Source organism: Leucoraja erinacea, chromosome 12 (assembly GCF_028641065.1).
Source record: "Leucoraja erinacea ecotype New England chromosome 12, Leri_hhj_1, whole genome shotgun sequence".
NCBI classification, from domain to species: Eukaryota; Metazoa; Chordata; class Chondrichthyes; order Rajiformes; family Rajidae; genus Leucoraja; species Leucoraja erinaceus.
The window spans coordinates 56,847,666-56,873,052 of record NC_073388.1 but is presented as its reverse complement, the minus strand read 5'-3'; the positions used below and the strand labels follow the sequence as shown (position 1 = coordinate 56,873,052).

Genomic DNA, 25,387 nt, shown 5'->3' with positions numbered 1-25,387 from the left:
TATTTGACTAGTAATTGCAAATTCAACTGTGCCTGAAGACGCGTTGGTTTATAACATTTCAGGTGCCATATTTCTTACACAGACATCGTTTATTTTCTTTTGGGGATGGAAGCATTAAGCAGATGGTGTTCCTTTTGCTAATTTTATCTCATCAATTTTAAGCATGATTCCCCTGTTTAAATTGGTTAGTCTACTTGGTTTAACACTTACTAGGCTTGGAGAATATTATTTCCTTTCTCTGCTGACCTTACGAGGCTGTGGATGAGGAAATGCACGATTACCCTCCCCCCACAGAGTGCCGGGGTAACTTAGCAGGTCAGGCAGCATCTCTGGAGAACATGAATAAGCGACGTTTCGGGTCGAGATCCTTCTTCCGACTCGAAAAATCACCTACCCATGTTTGCCAAAGATGCTGCTTGACCTGTTGATTTTAGTTTAGTTTAGAGACACAGCACGGACACAGGCCCTTTGGCCTACCGAGTCCACGCCAAACCAATTAACCTACAAACCTGTATGTCTTTGGAGTGCTGAGTTACTCCAGCATGTGCAGTTCTTTGTTTCTACATTAGGATGAAATAATGATATTTGTAAGGCACAACGACTGAGGAAGTGGCAGGATTAGAAGATTATAAAATATTGATCAAAGATTTCTCTGGTTGGTATTAATCCATTGGTCGTACACTTTATGATCAAACAGAGCCTGGGTGTGCATATTTACATATATGAATATTTAATTAAATGGTTGGTAACTGAAAAGTGATCATAAATGGGAAGCCTGCCTACATGTCGTGCTCTTTCTTCCAGCGGGTCAGAGGTCATTCATACTACAGTCATGTCACCTGATCACTGCATCGGGGCAGCACAATGGTGCAGCGGGTAGTGCTGCTGCCTCACAGCGCCAGAGACCCAGGTTTGATCCTGGCCTCGGATGCCGTCTGTGTGTAGTTTGCATATTATCCCTGTGACCGCGTGGGTTTCCTCCAGGTGCTCCAGTTACCTCCCACATCCTAATGACGTACAGGTTTGCAGGTTAATTGCCCTCTGTAAATTGCCCCTAATGTGTATGGAGTGAATGCGAATGAAAGCAAGATAACATAAAACTAGTATGATTGGTGGATGGTGTGGACCCGTTGGGCCAAAGGCCTGTTTCCCAGCAGTCTCTTTCGATCAATGTGTGTCGACAACATGAGGTACAGTGGAGTTTCCTTGGTGATCAACCAACACCCGACAGACGTTCACCAGGAATGTGCAGCACAGCCCATGTGTGGGAAAGAGTGGAGATGTACAGAGTTAAAATCATATTAACCCATTCACATAAACGAGCCGGTAGTGAAGCTGAGAGAGCCTCAAGTTAATCACTCTTTTTAAATCTCTGGGATGTTACAATCTGTGAATGTCCGTCGGGAATGCTGCCTTCAGGAAACGTAAATGAAAAGTAAAGAGGAAAAAGACTCGGAGACAAGATGTCTATTTTAAGTCAAGCCTGCTGCTTTTAAATCTTGCAATTGTAAATTTTTGCACTGACGTGTACCTGATGTGCAAGTGGCTGTGGATTAGACTAAATTCTCTCCCCTTAGCCGAGGTAGTTATGGTAATTTAAGCAAATCCGATGAAATAAAGAGAGAAATGCCGGACACACATGGCAGGCTAGGTAGCGATTATGGAACGAGAAACAGGTTTCGACAATTCGGGCTGATGGCCCCACATCGGCTGTTCTTCGATTAAAATCGAATGAATTTGTTCAATTTGTTCTTGTTCTTGTTCTTGTTCTTCCTGGAACTCGGGGTTAATTTGCTGCACTTTCTTCCTTCTCAGAATCCAAGCACCTTGCTCTCATTCAATCGATTGCCATCAAATTATCTCTGTTCTTCCTGGGGAGGCTTCAATTGTTTTCTCCATCGTATTTACTATTGACCTCTCTCCTTTATAATGAGGGTGGATTATTACTTCGCCTGTTCCTTTATTCCCTGCTTCCCTCCTTTTCCTGTTAGAATCCTAATACCTGGAGATATATCGGAGATTACATTATCAAAAATATCGGAGATTACATTATCAAAAATATTAAATTATTTGTTTATGACAAAGGGATGTGTTTGGGACGATGAATTTCGTTAGCTGGAATCTTGGGAATGTGGTATTGGAATAGGCACCATTCACAAACATTATCGGGTTTGGTGGTCAAATCGGAATGAAAGTTGAACTAGGGACAAGGATTCATTATGTGGACATAAGAGACTGCAGATGCTGGTTTACTAAAAAAAAGACACAAAATGCTGGAGTAACTCAGCAGATCAGGCCGCATCTCTGAAGGGTCCCGACGTGAAACATCACTTATTCGTGTAATCCGGAGTTGCTGCTTGACCCACTGGGTTACTCCAACATGTTGAGTCTTTCTTTGCATGGTTTGTAGCCAGGTCTGACATTGGAGTGAGTTACTGGGGATATGTTACACTGTTAATAATGAAGCTGTAAAAAGTAAAGCTCCACCAGTTAGCTTGTTGAATGTAAATGTTTCCTGTGTATCAAAGAAGAGGAACTGGGCTGTTATCTTGTCCTAGACAGTGTATCACTTGGATAACTATGATTCTTTAGTTAACAACATTGGATAGATCATCGATCATCTAGACTTTGGTCTGTAGTCATTTATCGTGTAGTTAAGACTGCATTTTTAACAACGTTAGATGTGATTTGTACAAAATGGTGGCCAGAAACCTGGCAACTCTTGTGTACCATGTCAGTGCAATCTTCCATTCCTACACTGTTATACTTAAGTATGATTGTGCCAATGTATAGTAAGATTTTTACTGAAACGTATGCAAAAAGGAATTTCACTGTGCCTACGTAGCTGTGACAATAAAGTACCATTAGACCATTAGATCATCTATCCAAAGAGAAGAATTGGAATGCCACTGCAACAACTGGGAACTTAATTGCAAGTTAAAAAATCTGGAAGAAAAAGATTAAGAAACAGCCATGTAAAAAGATAACTGGTCATCAATCTCCTTCATGAAATCTGCCATTGTTAATTGTGTGGGAAGGAACTCCAGATGCTGGTGTAAACCGAAGATCAACACAAAAAGCTGGGCTAACTCAGCGGGTCAGATGACATTTCTGGAGAAAAGGAATAGGTGACGTTTCGCGTTGAGACCCTTCTTCAGACTGAGAATCAGGGAAAAGGGAAATGAGAAATATAGATGGTGATGTAGAGAGATATAGAACAAATGAGTGAAAGATAATTGTTCTTGTTTATGTATGATCCCAGGTCAAACAGTGTGCTGAGAATCCAGTGCCCTCAGTCGTGACCCAGCATGCATCTCTGTTAAGGAGTGGATAAAGAATGTTGCGTTGTACGAACTAGTAAATAACAAGACAATATACCTATTATATTTCCTTAAAATATAGCATTACCATGAAGTATCTATGTAATGCAGTTATTGGTGTTTCGTGGAACATTTTATATAAATGCACATTATTCCTTATTGCTCATTAGGAAACCCTGAAGGGTGAAAATATATTTACCCCGTGATCCTTGCAGGATAGTATTATATCCATTTTATTCTTAGGCGACATTCTTGGGTGGCACAGTGGCACAGCGGTAGCGTTGCTGCCTTACCATTGACCCAGGTTTGATCCTGTCTCCGGGTGCTGTCTGTATGGAGTTCGTACGTTCTCCCCGTGACCATGTGGGTTTTCTCCGATTGCTCTGGTTTCCTCCCACTCCAAAGACGTACAGGTTTGGAGGTTAATTGCCTTCGGTAAAATTGTCCTTGGTGTGCAGGATAGTGTTAGTGTTCGCTGGACGGCGTGGACTTGGTGGGCTGAAGGCCCTGTTTCCGTGCTGTATCTCTAAAGTCTAAAGTACTCCTTTCTGATGTAAAATAAGGTAACCAATATACTCTGCAGATTTGTTTAATTTAGCTTTTGACGAAAAATAATTTTGGTTAATTTTTTTTGATGAGTAAAAGACTTATGCAACGTTTATGATTCAGTTTATGATCATTTGCGGGGATTATTAACGGAATCTTGACCTCCCTGTTTATTAATTTGTGTGCACATAAACAGCTGGGTCATGGGACTGACGACATGTCGACCGACTGAAATGGAAACCATTTTGTAAATAGAAGGCAAAGTTTACAGTAGAAAATGAGCGCTGAATTGCTGGCTGAAGTGCCCAAATTTTATTGGGTCTGCTGATTATTAAACTAGTGAAACCATGGTTACAAGGGAAGTGAGCCATAGACCTGTGAAAGATTACAGTTCTGGAGATGGGTAAACTGGAGTTTTGTTTTGTAAGTTTAGAAGACGTTGTGGGGAGGGGGGACAAAAGGGGGAGCCGGCGTGCTTTGTAGCTTTGTCAGGGCCGTAGGTAGCTGCTATTTGTATACATTGTGTATGCAAGCAACAAATTCCACTGTGCTTAGTGACATGTGACAATAAAGTATTCCTATCCCTAACCAGGAAATTTAAGAAAACAAAATTCTCTCCCAACAACAATGTAAATTGTGTTATTTACTGCATCATCGAGTCATGTTAAAGCATGGATGTAGTTCAACCTAACCATTTGATCTCGCTTGTGTTCACCAGTTAAGGTTGCTTGCCCTGACTGTTTCTATGTTGCCCACTAGCTCATTGGCATCACCATTTAAACAAGCAGAATAAGTAAACAAGAAGTTTCAGGTTCCTTGTTTCTTTTTTAATATAAAAGCAATAATGATTGCATTAATCAGTGGTCTACCAAAGTAATGAAGCAAATCTCTCTTTTATCTTTAGTGTCCCTAGGTCATGAGAAGTAATTAAAAAGTGCTTTATCCATAAAACATTTCCCTTCAGTATTGATGAAGCTAACATTGGATGGGAATTGAGTGAGAACAGGTTTATGCAGTGACATTTATAATCCTGTCTATTGGCTTTCTTCATATTGTGTCGAAGTTGGAGGTTCAGTTGCTGGCCTTTGGCAGAGTCCGGTGCCACCACCTGCTAACCAAATATTTGGTTGAATCAGTGACACGTGCATCTTGAAAGTGTTGCTGCCTTTTCTAATTGTATAGCACAGTACAATGACACTGGTGCAGCGGTAGAGTTGCTGCCTTACATCGCCAGAGACCCATGTTCGATCTTGACCATGGGTGCTGTCTGTACGGAGTTTTTACGTTCTCCCCGTGACCGTGCGGGTTTTCCCCGGGTGCTCCGGTTTCCGGCCACAATCCAAAGATGTGCAGGTTAGTAGGTTAATTGGGTTCTGTAAATTGTCCCTGGTGTAGAGGTTAGAACTACTGTGCAGGTGATTGCTGGGTTGGCGTGGACTTGGTGGGCCGAAGGGCCTGTTTCCACGCTGTAACTCTAAACTAAACTAAACTATTGAGCCTCACAAATGGGGGCGGAGGTTCAGATTTTATGCAATGCCCAGTAACTTGATACACTTTACGACAGTGTAATGGTTGACATACAGTCACATTTCAGTTGGTTCATGTTGAATGGGCTGAACTGGGATAATGTGGTCATAAGTGGAGAGGTTGGTCAAACTTGGACTGTTTTCTCTGGACTGTTGGAGGTTGAGATGGCCTGATAGAAGTATATAAAATTAAGAGAAACGTAGACAGTCAGAACTTTTTGTCAAAACTTGAGGGCATAACTTTAAGGTAAGAAAGGCAAAGTTTAAAGGAGATGTGTGGAGCAAGATGTGTTTATACAGTGTGGTGGGTGCCTTGCATATGTGATGATGGTGGAGGCAGTTACGATAGTAGCATTTAAGGTTTTTAGATCTTAGAGAGGTTTTAAGAATCTCACTACCTTGGTACACACGATAATAAAGAAACCATTGAACTATTAGGATGGACTGAATATGCAGGAAATATGGATATGGATCACCTGCAGACAGAGTAGTTTAGTTTAACCTGACATCATCTTTGGTATGGACATTGTGGGCTGAAGAGCGTGTTCCTGTGCTGTACACTTCTGTATCCTGTAGCGCTCCTGGGACAGGGTGAGGCAAAACGATTCATTGGTTCAATCCTCATCACAGCCAGAGATATGAGCACCAAATATAATAGTAAGATTAAACGAGAACTTACCAGTTTGAAGTTTGATCTGTATTTTATGAGGAATTACGATGAAGGATTACGTGAAGAACCCGCTCAACACGCGTGCGCGGCATACTTCAATGCAGCGGTGTGGAATCACAGATAGACACAGTTATTTGAAGTAAACATAGTAAAGATAAGGAGACATCAGTTTATGAATTTGACCCATATTATTGAGGGTGGGAGCGGAGGGCACGAAATCCCTCATCGTAACTCCTCATAAAATACAGATCAAACTTCAAACTGGTAAGTTCTCGTTTAATCTTACTATTTTACTTCGGAGTCACGCGAGTGATTCCGTGAAGATTTCAAAGCTCTGTGATTTCAAACCGTATAACAGTTATTACTACATCACTGCCGAAGTCTTTGAGGGAGGAAGTGTGTTATCGTAATCAACCAATGAATCTGTTTGTAGAAAAACACAATGGTATTTTTTAACAATAACAACAAAGAAATTAAATTGTTCCCCTGGGCTTAAATTAAATATTTGCAGTCTGTAAAATCTTTCCTCCAAATAAAACAGGTTTTGCCAACGGCTTATTATAAAATTTCTGAACGGTCTTTCCCCCCACCATCCTGCTGTAGCCAGGATGTGGTTTATAGGCACGTCCATTCTTTTAGCCGTCAACGTGGATGCTGCCCTGGTGGAATGAACTTTGTACATGTTAGTTTTTATCCCAGCAGCTTTTAGCACCTGCTTGAGCCATCTCGAAATGGCTCGTCACCCGACCATAAGGTTTTTTATGACTGACCCACAAGGCTTTTAATCTCCCTCGAATATTTTGGTTGTGTCTATGTAGGATAATAGGGTCATGGCACATAACCGTGTTTTGAGCATAGATGGTTTCAGGTTGAGGGATCAGGCTGGTGGGCATCCCCTGAGGAATGTCAGGACCACACTGACATCCCATATATGGGTGTACCTTGGTCTAGGGGTTACAGTTATAAATACCCTTCATAAGTTTGACCACCAGCTGGTGAGACCCCATGGCCTGTTGTCCTGGAGCTGGTTTGAAATAGACAGGAAGGGCAATTCTAGCTGTGTTGATGGCTCTGTAGCTGAAGTCTTTCATTGTGGTGAAGGTTCGCCAGGAATTCCAGTACGTTGGTAACTGTAGCGGTTGAGTAGGTGGTCCCTGTATCCAAGCAGTACTTCTCCCATTCCCATGGAAAAGTGCTGTTTTTTAGTGGATGTTGGGAGGGATGCTGACATGGTGTCGACGGTTTGTTATGATAATCCCAGTCCCAGAAGTGGTTTGTGCAGCATCTGCAACCCAGGAGTTTGATTTTCTCATGGCACGGGTGGCTTGTGCCCAACACTGGGTGTTAATAACTCTGGGTCACTGGGGAATACCATCGGAGTTCCAACAACCATGTCTTGGAGTATTGGGAACCATGGCTGTGTAGGCCAGTAGGGTACTATCAAAATACCTGAAGCAGAGTCCATTTGTATTGTGCGTAGTCCCCGACTGATGAGGCAGAAGGGAGGAAATGAATAGAAGAAAAATTTCCCCAATCCAGCGCGAATGCATCTACCGCTGCTGCCTCAGGGTCTGGTTCCCAAGCAACATACATAGGTACCTGGTGATTTAGTTTAGATGCAAATAAATCGATATCTAGCGTGCCATATTGCTTGATAACTTTTGTGAAGAATATATATTTTTGGGGTTTTAACATCCATTCGATGTTGTCATTAAATTTACGTGATCTGGTGTCTGCCACTGTATTTAGCTTACCTGGTAGGTAAGTTACTGATAGCCAAATATGTCTTCGGACACACCATTGCCAAATTGTATTGACCAACTTGTCGCATGATACCGATTTTATGCCGCCCATATGGTTAATGTAGGCCACCACCGTAGTATTATCTATTTATAACCGTACATGCAAGTGATGCATATTTATGCATATGCTTTTAAACCATAAAAAATCACCCAAACATCTCTAGATAATTAATGCCCAGTGTAAGTGGTAACGATGATTCTGGGTTAGTCCATCTACTACTTGTGCTGGATATAGAGTTAGGTGCTCCCCAGTCTTGAGCACTGGCATCTGTTTGGATAACTGACGTAGGGTTAGTGATGATAATAGGCTGAAACTATGTCAAACGTTTTTTGCCCACCACTGTAGTTCTGATATTACTTCAGTGGGTAACTTCATGAAACGACCATAATGACCTGTATGTCGTTTTTGGTACAAAGGTCCGAATTATGTAGCCGGAAATGCTGCTACCATTATCCCAATTACTCTGTTACTTGTCGAGTAGTTGGTAGTTTGTTGACCATTAAATTGTTGTACGATTGTGCCAATTCAACTATGTGTCTCTTGGCAATGTTACAGTCACGTAGACTGAATTAATTGTGAAGCCCAAGCAGTCCATGATAGAGGATGGCTTCAACTTAGATTTATCTGGATGTAAGACAACCCCAGGGTTTCGAATAACTGTTTGATAGCTGAACAGCTAACATAGTCAAATTCATGGTCTTGCCTACCATTTAGGATATCATCAAGATATGCCATGACAATATGCTTTTGTCTTCTGAATATTGCCAGAGCTGGTTTTAGTGTCTGGGTGACACTCTTGGGCTGATGTGAGCCCATTGGGTAACGCTTTAAACTGCTATAGCTGCCCCATCCAGTTAAATTTCAGGTATCTGCGATGATCCTTGTGAATGGTACTAAATAGTAAACATCTTTAAGATGAATGCTTGCCATGAAGTATCCTTTGGAATTTAGTTGTTTGGCAGTAACAACCGGTTCCATTTTGAAATGTATATACTTAACAAACATATTTAGTGAAGTTAAGCCAATGATGATGGGACATCCGCCATCTTTTTAGGGTTTAGTGAATATATTTGATACGAATTGCAAGGGTTCAGGTTTCCCCATGACACCCTTTGTAATTAGTCTCACCAGTTCAGCTTGTCCCTCTTGTTTCTTTAACGGAGAGGGGAAAAATACCCTCTGGGGTGAATGTTGACCTGGTGGCAATTTTTCTAGTATGAATTGTATTCACTAATGCCATTGAGTATATACTGATCACTTGTGATAGACTCCCATGTGTTGGTATGCTCTATATACTGGTAGGAACCAGACCCACCTACCTCCATGGTTATGGGTATTCTTCTGTTTCCTGCTGGTCCAACGAGTGTTGCACGTCGTCTGACGTGGCGGTGACGTTGGGGGGTGGCACATTTTCCATGGGGTCCGCTCTGGGCCCTGGTCTAAATAAGACTTTCGGTGATAGATGCGGACCCCGAGCTTTCATCAGTCCGATATGATAGACGTTGACTGATGGACGCGATGGGGTGCTGCTGCGTAGGAATTACTGTTTTTAGTTACTCATCCCGGCCCGCCCTCATGAGCCGAAAGTTTTGTAAAACCACTTGCATGTGCTTCATATGCTTTGTGAGGTTTTTGCCACAGAGCAGTGGGTCTGGCTCAGTGGCTGGGGTATGTACAACCCCGCAAATGTAGGATTTTTATGGCAGGTCTTATGATTTGTTTACGAAGGTTGTGGTCATCTCCGTATTTGTCCATGGAACGAGGAAAAAACTATGTGATGGCTGTCGTCAGGCTTTTAACGCCTCCTGCACGTGGGGTTTCCACGTAGCTGTCCACCACACACCACACCTAGCAGCTCTTCCTGTTCCTGCACCCCTTGCATACTCCCGAGATCTTCAGCCATTGCCCCTGTTCTTGACCAGCCCAGTCCTGGTCACCAAAGCTATCCTCTGGAAAGGAGGAAGCAATGGACAGTGCACAAGGCACTGTGGAGGGAGAGCCTGACCCCCTCTGCGAGAGCGCCCCTCCTGGGGTGCACCTCGCTGGAGCTCCTGCTCCAAGAGCCGCTCCATGCGGCTCAGGCGGCTGTCTCTCCCCCGCCTGGGTGGAGAGACGTCCCCGTCCGATAAGTCAGAGCCACCGGCCGGACGCCTCCGTGGCGTTACTTCCAGCCCGCTGCTTAGGCGCTAGCGGGGCTGGGCTGAGGCGCGGTGTCGGGATAGCGGATCGCTGGGTAAGCGGTCCTACCGCCTTGTTGCTGCCCCCCTCCAGATGGAACGCTCCTCCGTTGAGTCGAGCGGGGGACAGGTCTGTTCCGTTGCTGCCCCCCCTGAAGGAAGGCTCCTCCGTGGAGTCGAGCGGGGACAGGTCTGTTCCGTTGCTGCCCCCGCGATGGAAACGCTCCTCCGTGGAGTCAAGCGGGGGACAGGTTTGTTGCAGAGCCTTTCTTCTCTGCCGGACAGCAGAAGGCTCCCTGTGAAGGAAACCGACGTCAGCTTACCTGACGGTCCGTTCTTTCACCTCCATAGCGGGAGAGCCCGACTCCCGCCTGCCGCTGTTGCTCTGCTGGACGTAATGCCGCGCATGCGTGCTGAACGGGTTCTTCACGGAATCACTCACGTGACTCCAAAGTAAAATTACGAAACTGTGAGTCAACACAGAGGAAATTTAGCAAAGGGATTAGGGTATTATGAATCAGAAATGATAGATTGTTAACAACTGTCTACCTCTTAAAATATCCACTTCAATATGCAGGAGGCCACCAGGGCCAATCAAATTAAGAACATAGAATCTAGAGCAGTACAGTAGAGGAATGGATCCTTCGACCTACAAAGTTTGTGCTGAACATCAAGCCTAGTTAATTTGATCTCATATGTCTGTACTCGATTCGCATCTTTCCATTCCTTGCACTTCCATAGGCCTATCTAAAAGCGTCTTGAATGCCTCGGTCTTCTTTGCCTCTATCACCACCCCTGGCAATGCGTTCCAGGCCACCGCCACTCGCTGTGTAAAGAAAAACTTGTCCTGCATATATCCATTCAACTTTCCACCTCTCGTCGTACAACTAATCTGTCTGGTGTTTGACATTCCACCTTGGGTGAAAGGTTCTGACTGTCTACCCTATTTATATCTCTCATAATTTTACATACTTCTATTGAGTTTCCCTCGACCACTGATGTCCGGAGATATTATACTGCAACAGCTGCATTTGGGAAGGGGGCAAGACCAAGGAAATTGGAGTGGGAAATTTAGCATATGATCACTTCACATCTTCTCCAAATATAGCAGAGTGGGAAACAAAATCTTTTATTTTTGGTAGATATGTTTATAACCTCAGGGACTCCAAAATAGTGCCAAGCCCATAAACCACCCATTCAGAAATGCAGCAGAAGGTTGCATATAAAATGGAGACACAAGGAACTATAGATGCGGGTTTATAAAATAGACACACAGTGCTGGAATAATTCAGCGAGTCAGGCAGCATCTCTGGAGGGCACGGATAGATGACATTTAGGGTGTGACTCTTATTCAGATGAATTGTAGTGGGGGGTGGGGGAGAGAAAGCTGGAAGAGAGGTGGGGATTGCAGGACAATGCCAGGCAAGTGATAGGTGGATGCAGATGAGAAGGATTTTACTGGGTTGACAAAGGCCAGGGATGCAAAGCAGACAAAAGGCTGTGAGATAAGGAGAGAGGATGTGCAAAATGTGAAGTCAGATGAAGGGTGGAGGTGGAGTGTTGTTGTTGGTTAGTTACCCAAAATTGGAGAATTCAATGGTCATGCCATTGTGTTGTAAGCTACTTTATATGAGGTTTTGCATATAATGCGGATATACAGATGACGCGGTATTAGGATATGTTGTAATGGTTGAGAAGGGCGGCACGTTGGCATAGCGGAAGAGATACTGCCTTACAGCACCAGACCCTACTATGGGTACTATCTGTACGGAGTTTGTACATTCTCCCTGTGATCTGCGTGGGTTTTCTCTGAGTCCTTCGGTTTTCTCCCACACTCCAAAGATGTAGGTTAATTGACTTGGTATAAAAGTGAAACGGTCCCTGTAAATGTAATAAATGTAAAATATGGTAGTGTTAATGTGCGGGAATTGCTGGTCAGTGCGGACTCGGTGGGCCAAAGAGCCTCTTTCTATATCTCCAAACTAAACTAAGAAAGATTGCCCAAGACACTGGCTCTTTATACAGTGATGCGTCCTTTAGATCTACTGATAGGGGCTGAAATCTCCAGAATGGGGCTGAATTCATAAGCATGTCAATCCGGCAAATGTTTGCAGCTTGCCAAGACTAACACCTACTCATGTCAGTTTATAGCCAGCATGGAAACTGCGGCATTTACATCTGGCTTTAATGACTGTTGGCCCGTCTGGAGCTTCATGTTTTTTTTGTACCCAATGTTTTTGTTCCCTATCCACCCTCGCTCTCATCTCTCTCTTGCTGATCGTATGGGACGGGAATTTGAGTCTCCCATGTGTGCTGTGGGGTAGCAGAGAATAAAGGCAAATCGTGTTTTTTAATCAAGTATTTGCTTGCTTGCAAATTGTGCCATTAGTAACCAAGAGCGAGGCTAAATAAGTTGTTGTGAGGGCGCGGAGTTAATGTAGTGAAATGATTTGAACTCCAAATCACTCGAGCAGAATAATGATCCATTTGTGATTATCCAAAGTCTGGAATTATCTTTGAGCCAAGCTGTGTACGTGAGGTAACATAACTGCCAGGCACGAGCCAATGTTAGTACCAGTGTTAATCATGGCAGGAAGGTGACTAGGTGGTGTTTATTTATCTTTGTTTTGATTCACTGCCGTGCAATGTGAATGTGAATGTGAATAAGAGAACTCCTACTGCTTGCCGTCCACTCTACTCTATCTTCTTCTGTCCCTCTGGTCTCCCCTGAAGTTGCAGCTCAACCAGGGCCACCTGCCTGGATATTCGGTCCCTCATGCATTGTGATGGAGGTGGGGATGTCTGCCTTTGGTTTTTGGCCATTCTGCAAAGGCACATTAAACACTGCATGTGCTTATTTGTCTGTATGTGTCTGCGTGCGAAAGTGCGGTGTGTGCACCAGTGCATGTGCCTGTGTCTGTGTTAGTCTGTCTCTATGTGTGTGCGGCTATCTGTGTGTGTCCATGTCTGTCTGACAGTTGCGGGGAATCTTGTTGAGTCCCTCCCTGCACCAACCTCAGTAAGGAGTGGTGGTGGCTATTAAGGGCGGGTCCATAAGTTAGCTACATCAACATATACATGGAATCCTGGGCTGCATCTGCCCAGTCGGTGGTGCCAGCCAGTTTCTCCTGCAATGGCCAGGGCCTGAGTTGCGATGGCATCTTCGGAGCAGCGAGCTGGTCCTTGCTGTGACCCACTGGACACTCATGGACCCCACTGTAGGGGCAGCACCTTGAGTAGATTTCCCAACTCCTTGCCTGGGAAATCTGTTACTCAGGCTGCACCAAGGCAAACAACCTTAACAGGTATTAAGTTACCTTACATGACATGCATTGTTCTTTGTATTTTTTCCATTTTGTTAAATACATTTGTTTAAGAAAGACCTGAAGCATGATCCAGCAGGTTAGACCACATCTGTGGGAAGAGAAACAGAGTTAACATTTCGGATTGAAAGTTCTTCATTCGGTCTGGGTATTTCCAGCATTTTCTGTTAGTTCCAACATCAAAAGTTTTTTTGTGATTTTACACTTAAGCATTATTGGAAGTTTGCAAACATCGAAGACATTAACTGACATTGAATAACAGAGACAACACCGATAGTTAAGGGTGTCAGGGGTTATGGAGAGAAGGAGGGAGAATGGGGTTGAGAGGGAAAGAATGATCAGCTATGATTGAATGGCCGTGTAGACTTTATGGGCCGAATGGCCTTATTCTGCTCCGAGAACATGAATTTATGAACTTATGATTGTTGTTGAACCTAAAAGGATACATAGTGCTGGAGTAACTCAGCTGGTCAGGCAGCATCTCTGGAGAATATGGATAGGTGATATTTCGGTTCGGGACCTGTCTTCAAACTGAAGGCCTAAACATAGAAACATAGAAACATAGAAATTAGGTGCAGGAGTAGGCCATTCGGCCCTTCGAGCCTGCACCGCCATTTAATATGATCATGGCTGATCATCCAACTCAGTATCCCGTACCTGCCTTTTCTCCATACCCTCTGATCCCCTTGACCATAAGGGCCACATCTAACTCCCTCTTAAATATAGCCAATGAACTGGCCTCAACTACCCGCTGTGGCAGAGAGTTCCAGAGATTCACCACTCTCTGTGTGAAAAAAGTTCTCCTCATCTCGGTTTTAAAGGATTTCCCCCTTATCCTTAAGCTGTGACCCCTTGTCCTGGACTTCCCCAACATCGGAAACAATCTTCCTGCATCTAGCCTGTCCAACCCCTTAAGAATTTTGTAAGTTTCTATAAGATCCCCTCTCAATCTCCTAAACTCTAGAGAGTATAAACCAAGTCTATCCAGTCTTTCTTCATAAGACAGTCCTGACATCCCAGGAATCAGTCTGGTGAACCTTCTCTGCACTCCCTCTATGGCAATAATGTCCTTCCTCAGATTTGGAGACCAAAACTGCACGCAATACTCCAGGTGTGGTCTCACCAAGACCCTATACAACTGCAGTAGAACCTCCCTGCTCCTATACTCAAATCCTCTTGTTATGAAAGCCAACATGCCATTCGCTTTCTTTACTGCCTGCTGCACCTGCATGCCTACCTTCAATGACTGGTGTACCATGACACCCAGGTCTCGCTGCATCTCCCCCTTTCCCAATCGGCCACCGTTTAGATAAGTCTGCTTTCCCGTTTTTGCCACCAAAATGGATAACCTCACATTTATCCACATTAAACTGCATCTGCCAAACATTTGCCCACTCACCCAGCCTATCCAAGTCACCTTGCAGTCTCCTAGCATCCTCCTCACACCTAACACTGCCCCCAGCTTAGTGTCATCCGCAAACATGGAGATGTTGCATTCAATTCCCTCATCCAGATCATTAATATATATTGTAAAGAAGAGTCCCAACCCTAAACGTCACCTATCCATGTTCTCCAGAGACGCTGCCTGACCCACTGAGTTACTCCAGCACTTTGTCTCCTTTTGTGAACCAGCATCTGCAATTCCTTGTTTCTGTCAGTTGGTGAACATGTTATGATATGTTTCCACAGAGAAAGTTGTGGAGATATACAGCATAGAAACAGGCCCTGCAGCCCACCAAGCTGGTACTAACCACGAGCTACCACTTTATGCTAATGCTATGCTAACTTTATTTCTGCCAGCCTAAAGTGATGAGGACTGGGCCTGGCTAAAAGTGAAAAAACAGCAAGGCCTCGGGATGAACTACCGGTGTTTTCAGGAAGAAAGGAGACCAATCCTTTCCAGACCCTCCTTTATTGGACGTTATACCCTTGATCCTGTATCTCTACACTGTGGAACAGCTTGATTGTAATCCAGTCTTCTCACTGACTGGATAACACGCAACAAAAAAGCTTTTCACTGTATCTTGGTACACGTGACAATAATAAACTAAACTAAACTAAAATAAAAATTCTATCTCCTCCCTCTATATCCCAATACATAATTCACCAGAGATGTTACTAAATGATGAAATAGAGGATGTTAGATCCCCACCAAGCAAACTCCAGCTAAGCTGTCCGAGTAACAAACTTCAGGCTGTGCCAGTGTACATGCTTCCCATCCCAATAGACAATAGTCAATAGATCCAGGGGTAGGCCATTCGGCCCTTTGAGGCAGCACCACCATTCACTGTGACCATGCTGATCATCCACAATCAGTACCCCATTTCTGCCTTCTCACCTTATCCCCTGACTCTGCTATCTTTAGGAGCTCTATAGATACCTGATGCTGCAGATACACAAATGTGTCAGTGAGGTCTGTGCCATGACCTCAACAATCATAGATTTTAAACTCGTAATCCTATGTAGCATACTCTGGTTGGTCAGATCAAGTCAAGTCAAGAGAGTTTATTGTCATGTGTCTCAGATCGGACAATGACATTCTTGCTTGCTGCAGCACAACAGAATATTGTAAGCTAAAATACAGAGCAGTTCAGATTCAATATACACATAAATAAACAGATAAATTGCATTAGGCTGTTACAGTTCATAGTCTGTTTGTTGGCGAGTATAATAGCCTGATGGCTGTGCAGAAGAAGCTGTTCCTGTACCTTCTACCAAATGATAGCGGAGAGATGAGTGTGTGGCCAGGATGGTCTGGGTCCGTGATGATGCTGGCAGCCTTTCTGAGACAGCGACTGCGATAGATCCCTTCAATAGTGGGGAAGTCAGAGCCGATGATGGACTGGGCAGTGGTCACAACTTCCTGCATTCTTTTCCGCTCCTGGACGCTCAAGGTGCCGAACCAAGCCACGATGCAACCAGTCAGCATGCTCTCTACTGTGCACCTGTAGAAGTTTGAGAGAGCCCTCTTTGACATACCGACTCTCTGTAGTCTTCTCAGGAAGTAGAGTCGCTGATGTGCTTTCTTTATATTTGCATCAGTGTGCTGGGAAGAGGAAAGATCTTTGGAAAAGTGCACGCCCAGGAATTTGAAGTTCTTGACCCTTTCCACCATCGTCCCGTTGAAAATGGGATTATGGGTCCCTATCCTACCCCTTCCAAAGTCCACAATCAGTCCCTTGGTTTTGCTGGTGTTGAGAGCCAGGTTGTTGTGCTGGCACCATTTGGTCAATCGGTCGATCTCTCTTCTGTATTCTGACTCATCCCCATCAGTGATACGTCCCACAACAGTGGTGACGTCAGCGAACCTGATGATGGAGTTCGCATTATGTCCGGCTCCGCAGTCATGAGTATAGGAGTATAGTTTTTGTTGTCCAAGTGGTCCAGAGCGGAGTGGAAGGCCAGCGAGATCGCATTCACCGTTGATCTGTTGGTGCGGTACGCGAACTGCAGTGGGTCCAGGTTTTTGTCGAGGTAGGAGTTGATATGCGCCATGATCAACCTCTCAAAGCACTTCATCACCACCGGCGTAGTGCCACTGGTCGATAGTCATTGAGGCGCGTCACCTTACTCTTCTTGGGCACCGGTATAATTGATGCCTTTTTAAAGCAGGTGGGGACCTCAGACTTCAGAAGTAAGAGGTTGAAAATGTCCGTAAAAACTTCAGCCAATTGGTCCGCACAGGTTTTTAGAACACGACCAGGTATACCATCAGGACCAGGTGCTTTTCGAGGGTTCACCCCTCTGAAGGATCTTCTGACGTTGGTCTCTGTGATTGTGGCAAAAATACCATCACAGCAAATCGGGGCTCGGGAAGGCACATCTGTGTTCTCCCTATCAAAGCGTGCGTAAAACGCATTGAGCTCGTCAGGGAGTGATGCTTCGCTGACATTTGAGTTGCCTCCTGATTTTGCCTTGTAGGATGTGATGGCATTCAAGCCCCGCCACAGATGCCGAACATCTGTCTCATCCTCCAGCTTGGAGTAGAAGTCCCTTTTGAACTTTTTGATGGCCTTACCAAGGTCGTATCTGGATTTTGGGTAGACCTCTGCATCGCCAGATCTGAATGCCCGGGATCTTGCCTTTAGAAGAATGTGGATCTCATGGTTTATCCAAGGCTTCTGGTTAGGAAACACTCGGAAGGTTTTTGTTGGGATGCAGTCCTTCACACATTTCCTTATGAAGTCTGTAACGACTGCAGCGTTTTCATTCAGGTCCGTTGCCGAGTCCTTGAACATTGCCCAGTCTACAGACTCCAAACAGTCCTCTGATCCGTCCCTCAACCAGCTCTGTGCAGTCCTCTCCTCTGGGGGGTGCGCTCTTTAATTGCTGGCTGTAGGCAGGAAGCAGCAGCACCGTGGTATGCTCGGATTTACCAAAGTGAGGGCGAGGGTTAGAGCGATAAGCATCTTTGATGGCCGTGTAGCAGTGGTCGAGGGGTTTGGTCCTCTGGTGCTGCAGGAGACATGTTGGTAGAAGTTAGGGAGCGATTTCTTCAGATTGGCCTTATTGAAGTCCCCGGCTATGGTGGTAAACGCCTCGGTGTTTGTTGACCACGGCATGCAGCTCCCCCAGTGCCAGATGGACATCTGCCTGGGGTGGGATGTAGACCGCAGTCAGGATGGGCGTGGTGGGCAAATTAATGGAAAAGATACTTAGAGATAATATATATAAGCATCTGGATAAACAGGGTCTGATTAGGAACCGTCAACATGGATTTGTGCCTGGAAGGTCATGTTTGACTAATCTTCTTGAATTTTTTGAAGAGGTTACTAGGGAAATTGACGAGGGTAAAGCAGTGGATGTTGTCTATATGGACTTTAGTAAGGCCTTTGACAAGGTGGAAGGAAGGTTGGTTAAGAAGGTTCAACTGTTGGGTATAAATGCAGGAATAGCAAGATGGATTCAACAGTGGCTGAATGGGAGAAGCCAGAGGGTAATGGTGGATGGCTGTTTATGGGGTTGGAGGCAGGTGACTAGTGGGGTGCCTCAGGGATCTGTGTTGGGTCCTTTGTTGTTTGTCATGTACATCAATGATCTGGATGAAGGTGTGGTAAATTGGAGTAGTATGTATGCAGATGATACCAAGGGGGTGTTGTGGATAATGAAGAGGATTTCCAAAGTCTACAGAGTGATTTAGGCCATTTGGAAAAATGGGCTGAAAGATGGCAGATGGAATTTAATGCTGATAAATGTGAGGTGCTACACCTTGGCAGGACAAATCAAAATAGGACGTACATGGTAAATGGTAGGGAATTGAAGAATACAGTTGAACAGAGGGATCTGGGTATAACCGTGCATAGTTCCTTGAAGGTGAAATCTCATATAGATAGGGTGCTAAAGAAAGCTTTTGGTTTGCTAGCCTTTATAAATCAGAGCATTGAGTATAGAAGCTGGGATGTAGTGTTAAAATTGTACAAGGCATTGGTGAGACCAAATCTGGAGTATGGTGTACAATTTTGGTCGCCCAATTATAGGAAGGATGTCAACAAAATAGAGAGAGTACAGAGGAGATTTACTAGAATGTTGCCTGGGTTTCAACAACTAAGTTACAGAGATAGGCTGAATAAGTTAGGTCTTTATTCTCTGGAGCGCAGAAGGTTAAGGGGGGACTTGATAGAGGTCTTTAAAATGATGAGAGGGATAGACAGAGTTGATGTGGACAAGCTTTTCCCTTTGAGAATAGGGAAGATTCAAACAAGAGGACATGACTTCAGAATTAAGGGACAGAAGTTTAGGGGTAATATGAGGGGGAACTTCTTTACTCAGAGAGTGGTAGCGGTGTGGAATGAGCTTCCAGTGGAAGTGGTGGAGGCAGGTTCATTGGTATCATTTAAAAATAAATTGGATAGGCATATGGATGAGAAGGGAATGGAGGGTTTTGGTATGAGTGCAGGCAGGTGCGACTAAGGGAAAATAATTGTTCGGCACGGACTTGTAGGGCCGAGATGGCCTGTTTCCGTGCTGTAATTGTTATATGGTTGTTATATGTTATAGGATGATGAAGGTGAATTCCCTCAGTAGGTAGAATGGATGCCACTTCACAGCCAGGTGCTCCATGTGTGGAGAGCAGGTGTTGGACAGGACTGCCACATCTGAGCACCACGCAGAGTTGACCATAAGGCAGACGTCTGCACCTCTCCCTTTCCCAGATCCCAGTTTACGGTCCCTGCAATGGATGGAGAAACCTTCAGGCTGGACCGCTGAGTCTGGGGAGCTGGGGGTGAGCCATGTCTCTGTGAAACAGAACACAGAGCATTCCCTCAGCTAAAGTCTTACAAACATGATTGAAAAGACGAGGCTTGTATTCACTGTAGTTTAGAAGGATGAGGGGATATCTTATAGAAACATATACAATTTTAAAAGGACTCGACAAGCTAGATGTAGGAAAAATGTTCCCAATGTTGGGTGAGTCCAGAACCAGGGGCCACAGTCTTAGAATAAAGGAGAGGTCATTTAAGACTGAGCACTAATGGTCCAGCCTGTTTCTCCTGCAACGGCCGGGGCCTGAGTTGCGATGGCATCTTCGGAGCTGCGAGCTGGTCCTTGCTGTGATCCACTGGACCCTCATGGATCCCACTGGAGGGGCAGCACCTTGAGTAGATTCCCCAACTCCTGGCCTGGGAAATCAGGCTGCACCAAGGTAAACAGGTACAGTCACCTCAAGGAATTAGCTGACAGGCACTTTGTGTATTAAGTTGCCTTAAATGACCTGAATTGTTTGTATTTTTTCCATTGTGTTAAATACATTTCTTTAAGAAAGACCTGAAGCATGATCCAGCAAGTTAGACCACATCTGTGGGAAGAGAAACAGAGTTGACATTTTCGATTGAAGGTTCTTCATTCGGTCTGGGTGTTTCCAGCATTTTTTGTTAGTTCCAACATCAAAAGTTTTTTGTGATTTTACACCTAAGCATTATTGGAGGTTTGCAAACATCGAAGACATTAACTTCGGTCTGTAAACGCCTATCTCACCTGACTGACTCTACTGAACGTTTTTCCTTCCATTATTTATTATGTAAAAGAATATGTGTGTTATGATTGTGTTTATAGTTTGTTTGGTTGTTTGGTTGTTTGTCTTTTTGCACAAAAGTCCGCGAGCATTGCCACTTTCATTTCACTGCACATATCGTATGTGTATGTGACAAATAAACTTGACTTGACTTGACTTGACTTGACATTGAATAACAGAGACAACACCGATAGTTAAGGGTGTTGGGGGTTATGGAGAGAAGGAGGGAGAATGGGGTTGAGAGGGAAAGAATGATCAGCTATGATTGAATGGCCGTGTAGACTTTATGGGCCGAATGGCCTTATTCTGCTCCGAGAACATGAATTTATGAACTTATGATTGTTGGTGAACCTAAAAGGATACATAGTGCTGGAGTAACTCAGCTGGTCAGGCAGCATCTCTGGAGAATATGGATAGGTGATATTTCGGGTCGGGACCTGTCTTCATACTGACGGTCTAAAGAAGAGTCCCAACCCTAAACGTCACCTATCCATGTTCTCCAGAGACGCTGCCTGACCCACTGAGTTACTCCAGCACTTTGTCTCCTTTTGTGAACCAGCATCTGCAATTCCTTGTTTCTGTCAGTTGGTGAACATGTTATGATATGTTTCCATAGAGAAAGCTGTGGAGATATACAGCATAGAAACAGGCCCTTCAGCCCACCAAGCTGGTACTAACCACGAGCTACCACTTTATGCTAATCCTATGCGAACTTTATTTCTGCCAGCCTAAAGTGATGTAGGAGTAGGCCATTTGGCCCTTCGAGGCAGCACCGCCATTCACTGTGACCATGCTGATCATCCACAATCAGTACCCCATTCCTGCCTTCTCACCTTATCTTTAAGAGCTCTACAGATACCTGATGCTGCAGGTACACGAATGTGTCAGTGAAATCAGTGCCATGGCCTCAACAATCATGGATTTTAAACTCATAATCCTATGTCACACACTCTGGTTGATAAAGTCTTACTAACATGATGAGGAACAAGTTTGATTTTCAAAAGTTTCCAGAGTAATTCCTTACTAGATACTGGAGAGATTCTGAATATTTTCATTCAACCTTTGTGTGGAAATCTGGAATTTAGAGATATAGCGTGGAAACGGACCCATTGGCCCACCGAGTCCACGCCGACCAGCGATCCCTGTAAACCAGCCCTATCCGACACACTAGGGACAATTTACAATTTTAACCGATGCCAATTAACCTACAAACCTGTATGTTTTTGGAGTGTGGGAGAAAACCGGAGCAGCCGGGGATAACCTCGCGGTCACAGGGAGAAGATACAAACTCCGTGCAGACAGAACCCGCGGTCAGGATCGAACCAGGGTATCTGCCGCTGAAAGACAGCAACTCTACCACTGTGCCAGTGTACCACCGGGATTAGGTGACATTGTTTCACCCAGTTAAGAGACCCTGATAATTATCGTGTTTTCTGTCTGATGGTCATAAACTTGTAATTCTTCATCAAAAGTGTTATGGAAGGTGTTGAACGAGCAGATTTCTAGGCGGTAGTACAATTGGGTATATAGGTAAGGAGGTGAATCCAAGGCCAAGATTAGATTAGCCATGGTCTTCTTTCTCCCACTATTCTGCCACCCTTCCCCCAACCCCTTTCATCTGAACTGTAACTTCCAGATTTAATGAACAGCTTCTTCTCAACAACCATCAGGCTATTGAACATTACAAACTCCATCTAAACTCCCACTGCCTTGATTGCTACAGGGACTTCAAGCTGTGTTTGTGTGTTTGCACTATATTTTTTGAACTGTATTTGTTTATTATACTTCTTCTTATTGCGTTTGAGGCAGCAGATGTCTGCAAACTGTCTAAAGAGTACCATGTTCACTTACCTGTTGTGCTGCTGCAAGTAAGAATTTCATTGTTCCATTTCGGACCAAGCGACAATAAAACACTCCTGACACTCCTCTCTGCCTTGTATACGAGCTTTCACATATAATTTGTTTTGCAGACTTCATGAGAGAAAGGCCTAGCTGGTTTCAGGGAAGCCTCTGATCAGAACTGGAACAAATATTTATGTGAACTGCCGCACCTATCAAGATCACATCTGGAACATCCTCCAGTTACTGCAAATGCATCTTCACCAGGAGTTGTTCCATCCCAGCCAGTGAAGTAGTGGACTGCTTTGAGTGGTGGTGTCCTTCAGCTAATTGTTGCATTTCCTTCCCTTCAATCTATTCTGCTGCAAGATTGCATAATCCCATCTTGTCTTTTTTTCCCCCTGAACACCCAGCCCTGTTTTTGAGAGGTCAGCTGTGTATTTAATCAAGAAATGTTAAAGTACTACTGGTAATACGTACAAACTTCGTTAAATGTGCAATGTATTTTATGTAAAACACCCCGCAAAATGTGGGGCTTAGTGTTGGGAAGATTTTGCTCGACCATCAATCCAACTAGGGTAAATATAAGAAAAGATGTCATGACTGTACAATTTTTTTGATTCAAAGCATAAATAGTAATTTTGTAACATATGAAGGACTGTTTATATCTCAATCGTGTTATCAGTGAAGATTATTCTCACTGGCTGCAGGGTGGGTAGTGAGAGCTTCAACTAGAAGCCATGCTATTCTTCGGAGGAGTTCAGGCAGCAACATGTCCTGTTGTATCAAAAGATTACTGTGATTTGTTGCCCTTTATGTTGAACTGTGACACTGACATTGGCAACCTGGTTTTTGCAACTTGGTTCCCAGCCCCAGCTGCCTCTGATCGAAGGAATTGCTGGACCCCAGTTGGAGCACAGTAAAGACGACCAATATCCAGCAAATCAGCGCTAAAACCAGCATCTCACAATGTAACAGGTTGCGTCCTGTCAACCTATTAATCTCACATTGGTGGAGAATGGATTTTTAGTTCATTATTTACTTCATGTTTAATTAGTATTTTTAGAGTAACTCTATTTCTTAAAAAGGACACTTATTGAATGCATTCCATTGAAGTAATTTGGCAACTGGACACTTTTAGTACCTGCCTTTGGTTCCATGTTAGGCTGTGGAGCGCCGCCTAATCACTAGACAATGCCAGGCTCCCACACAAAAGGAGCAGGAACCCACAATCCAGATGTGGAGAACAATCCGTCCCTCATCTACCAACATCTGGCAGTGCAAAGGAGAGGCAAAGTTCCTGGAACTGGAGAGACTGATCCATCTGGTGTATTCTTCCCCATTTGGGATGAGTAGTCTCGTTTGGGGAGATCAAAGGGAATGTTTCTAACACAGGTTTTGAACCTGAGCCTTTTTGATCTCGCTGCAGAGTCCAAAGCTGTGAGATCTTTCATTCCCCAGTTCTAACACTCTGGCTAACACACCTCACGATAATAAACTTTCACAAAGAAAAGAAGAATCCATAAAGCAACTAATTAAAGACAGTTGTTGTATATATAGAGTTCCTTCATATGCAGTGATTGATAGATTATTTAAAAAAATATGTTGCTCAGTGCACATTCCTGATGTCCATTAGATAACACCCCTGTAAATCATGGTTACTTTGTAAACTACAGTGCAATTAAATTATTGGGCAAATAACATTTTCTGGTTTAAAAAAAATGTATTCATCACTTAGTTCACTTTTTTATTGATTTGGATGTAAATTGCCCTGTTGGAAAATGTATTTATCGTTTAAAAATGATTCAATGGCCTTAGATCTTTTCTCTCCCAACAGAATGTTGTAGCTGCTTAGCCACTGGTTTAAATCATCCTGTTTTAAACATGGAAGTGTGCAGCAATCCTGAAAATCTTTGAGTCATCACGGTCATCTTTGGTCACACAGCAGTTGGGAATTTTATACCTAGTAAACAACACTGATATACATTGGATAAAGACACCACGACCCTTAAATTGGCAGTTGCACTGATGTGGATTGTAAGGCAGACACAGCAAGAGTTGGGTGGCTTCAATACGATCAACATTTATGTTATTCGAAGCTTGATATCATGGAGATTAGTTGTTGTGTGTCACCGTCACAAAATATGTCTATTTCTCAATGAGGGGTGTCATGCTGTGAAGTTTATTTTAATTGACATAAATCTCTTTTCCCATTTACAAAGTAATGAAGAGACAAGTAATGAAGAGAGATGACGACCATTGCCTGCCTTGCTAATAGGGATTTTCATTGCCTCTGTTAGTTGCATCTAATATTGCCATCAGTTAGCTAGTCATATAGTGGTCTGCGCAGATTGGCTGTGTTTGTGCCAACAAGTCAAGACTGTTCAGGAGGTTATAATCTGGTTTAGGGGATGAAAGATAAAAAAAAACATAGAACATAGAAAACAGGTGCAGGAGTAGGCCATTCGGCCCTTCGATTCAATATGATCATGGCTGATCATCCAGATATTGCACAATAAATCCTCTTACTTTTGTTTCCCAAAGTAAACTTGTAAATAGAATAATTTAGAAAATCTTGTGGCAAACTTACCTTCACCAACAAAACGACTGAGGTAGGAACATTGTTAGATGGAGGAATTCTGCAGCTGCTCAAAATGAAGGCACTAAAGAGGATTTTAATAGGTAACGACTAGGTTTCTCTCACCACATTACTTCAGGGAATAGAAGAGCTCGTGTTTCATCATTATAATCGAAGGCTACAAACTACCTGCCATTTCCATGATCACTTGGTACTTCAGTTTGCAAGCGGCAGGCTGTAAGATGCTAATCCCCACTGGGTAGAGGAATCTTGGCTGAAAACAAAAAACTGCTAGTGTGTTTGTATCAACAGGAACAATGTTGATGTTCCTCCTTGCATTAGGTGGTGAACTTGGAGCTAATACAATCACATTCTGCTCTCCCTGAGTAGAAGGCTGGTGGTGTGGTACAGATGGTTTCTGCTGAATAAGCTGATTTTGCAGGCCATTTGTCCTTTTCGTTTGGTCTGTAAAGGCAAATCTAAGTTCCTCTTTCAAACTGGTTGAGTGGGCAGGTTTGTGTCATTCCTTGATCAGTCAGGCTGGATAGTTCTATCTCAGGCCACATATAATGACAGTTACTTGGGTCTTGTAC

At 43.9% G+C, this 25,387-nt stretch overlaps 1 protein-coding gene across 2 annotated transcripts in view; it reads left to right on the top strand.

Annotated features, from left to right (window-relative positions):
• LOC129702392 (oligophrenin-1-like) overlaps positions 1-24,458 on the top strand; it is a 276,035-nt gene extending 251,577 nt beyond the window's left edge. For both annotated transcript variants that reach the window (XM_055644172.1, XM_055644171.1), the window contains exon 24: positions 22,348-24,458. In XM_055644172.1, coding sequence (XP_055500147.1) covers positions 22,348-22,356 — 9 coding nt within the window. In that variant the 3' untranslated portion in view covers positions 22,357-24,458. The remainder of the gene's footprint in view (positions 1-22,347) is intronic.
• The last annotated feature ends 929 nt before the right edge of the window (positions 24,459-25,387 follow it).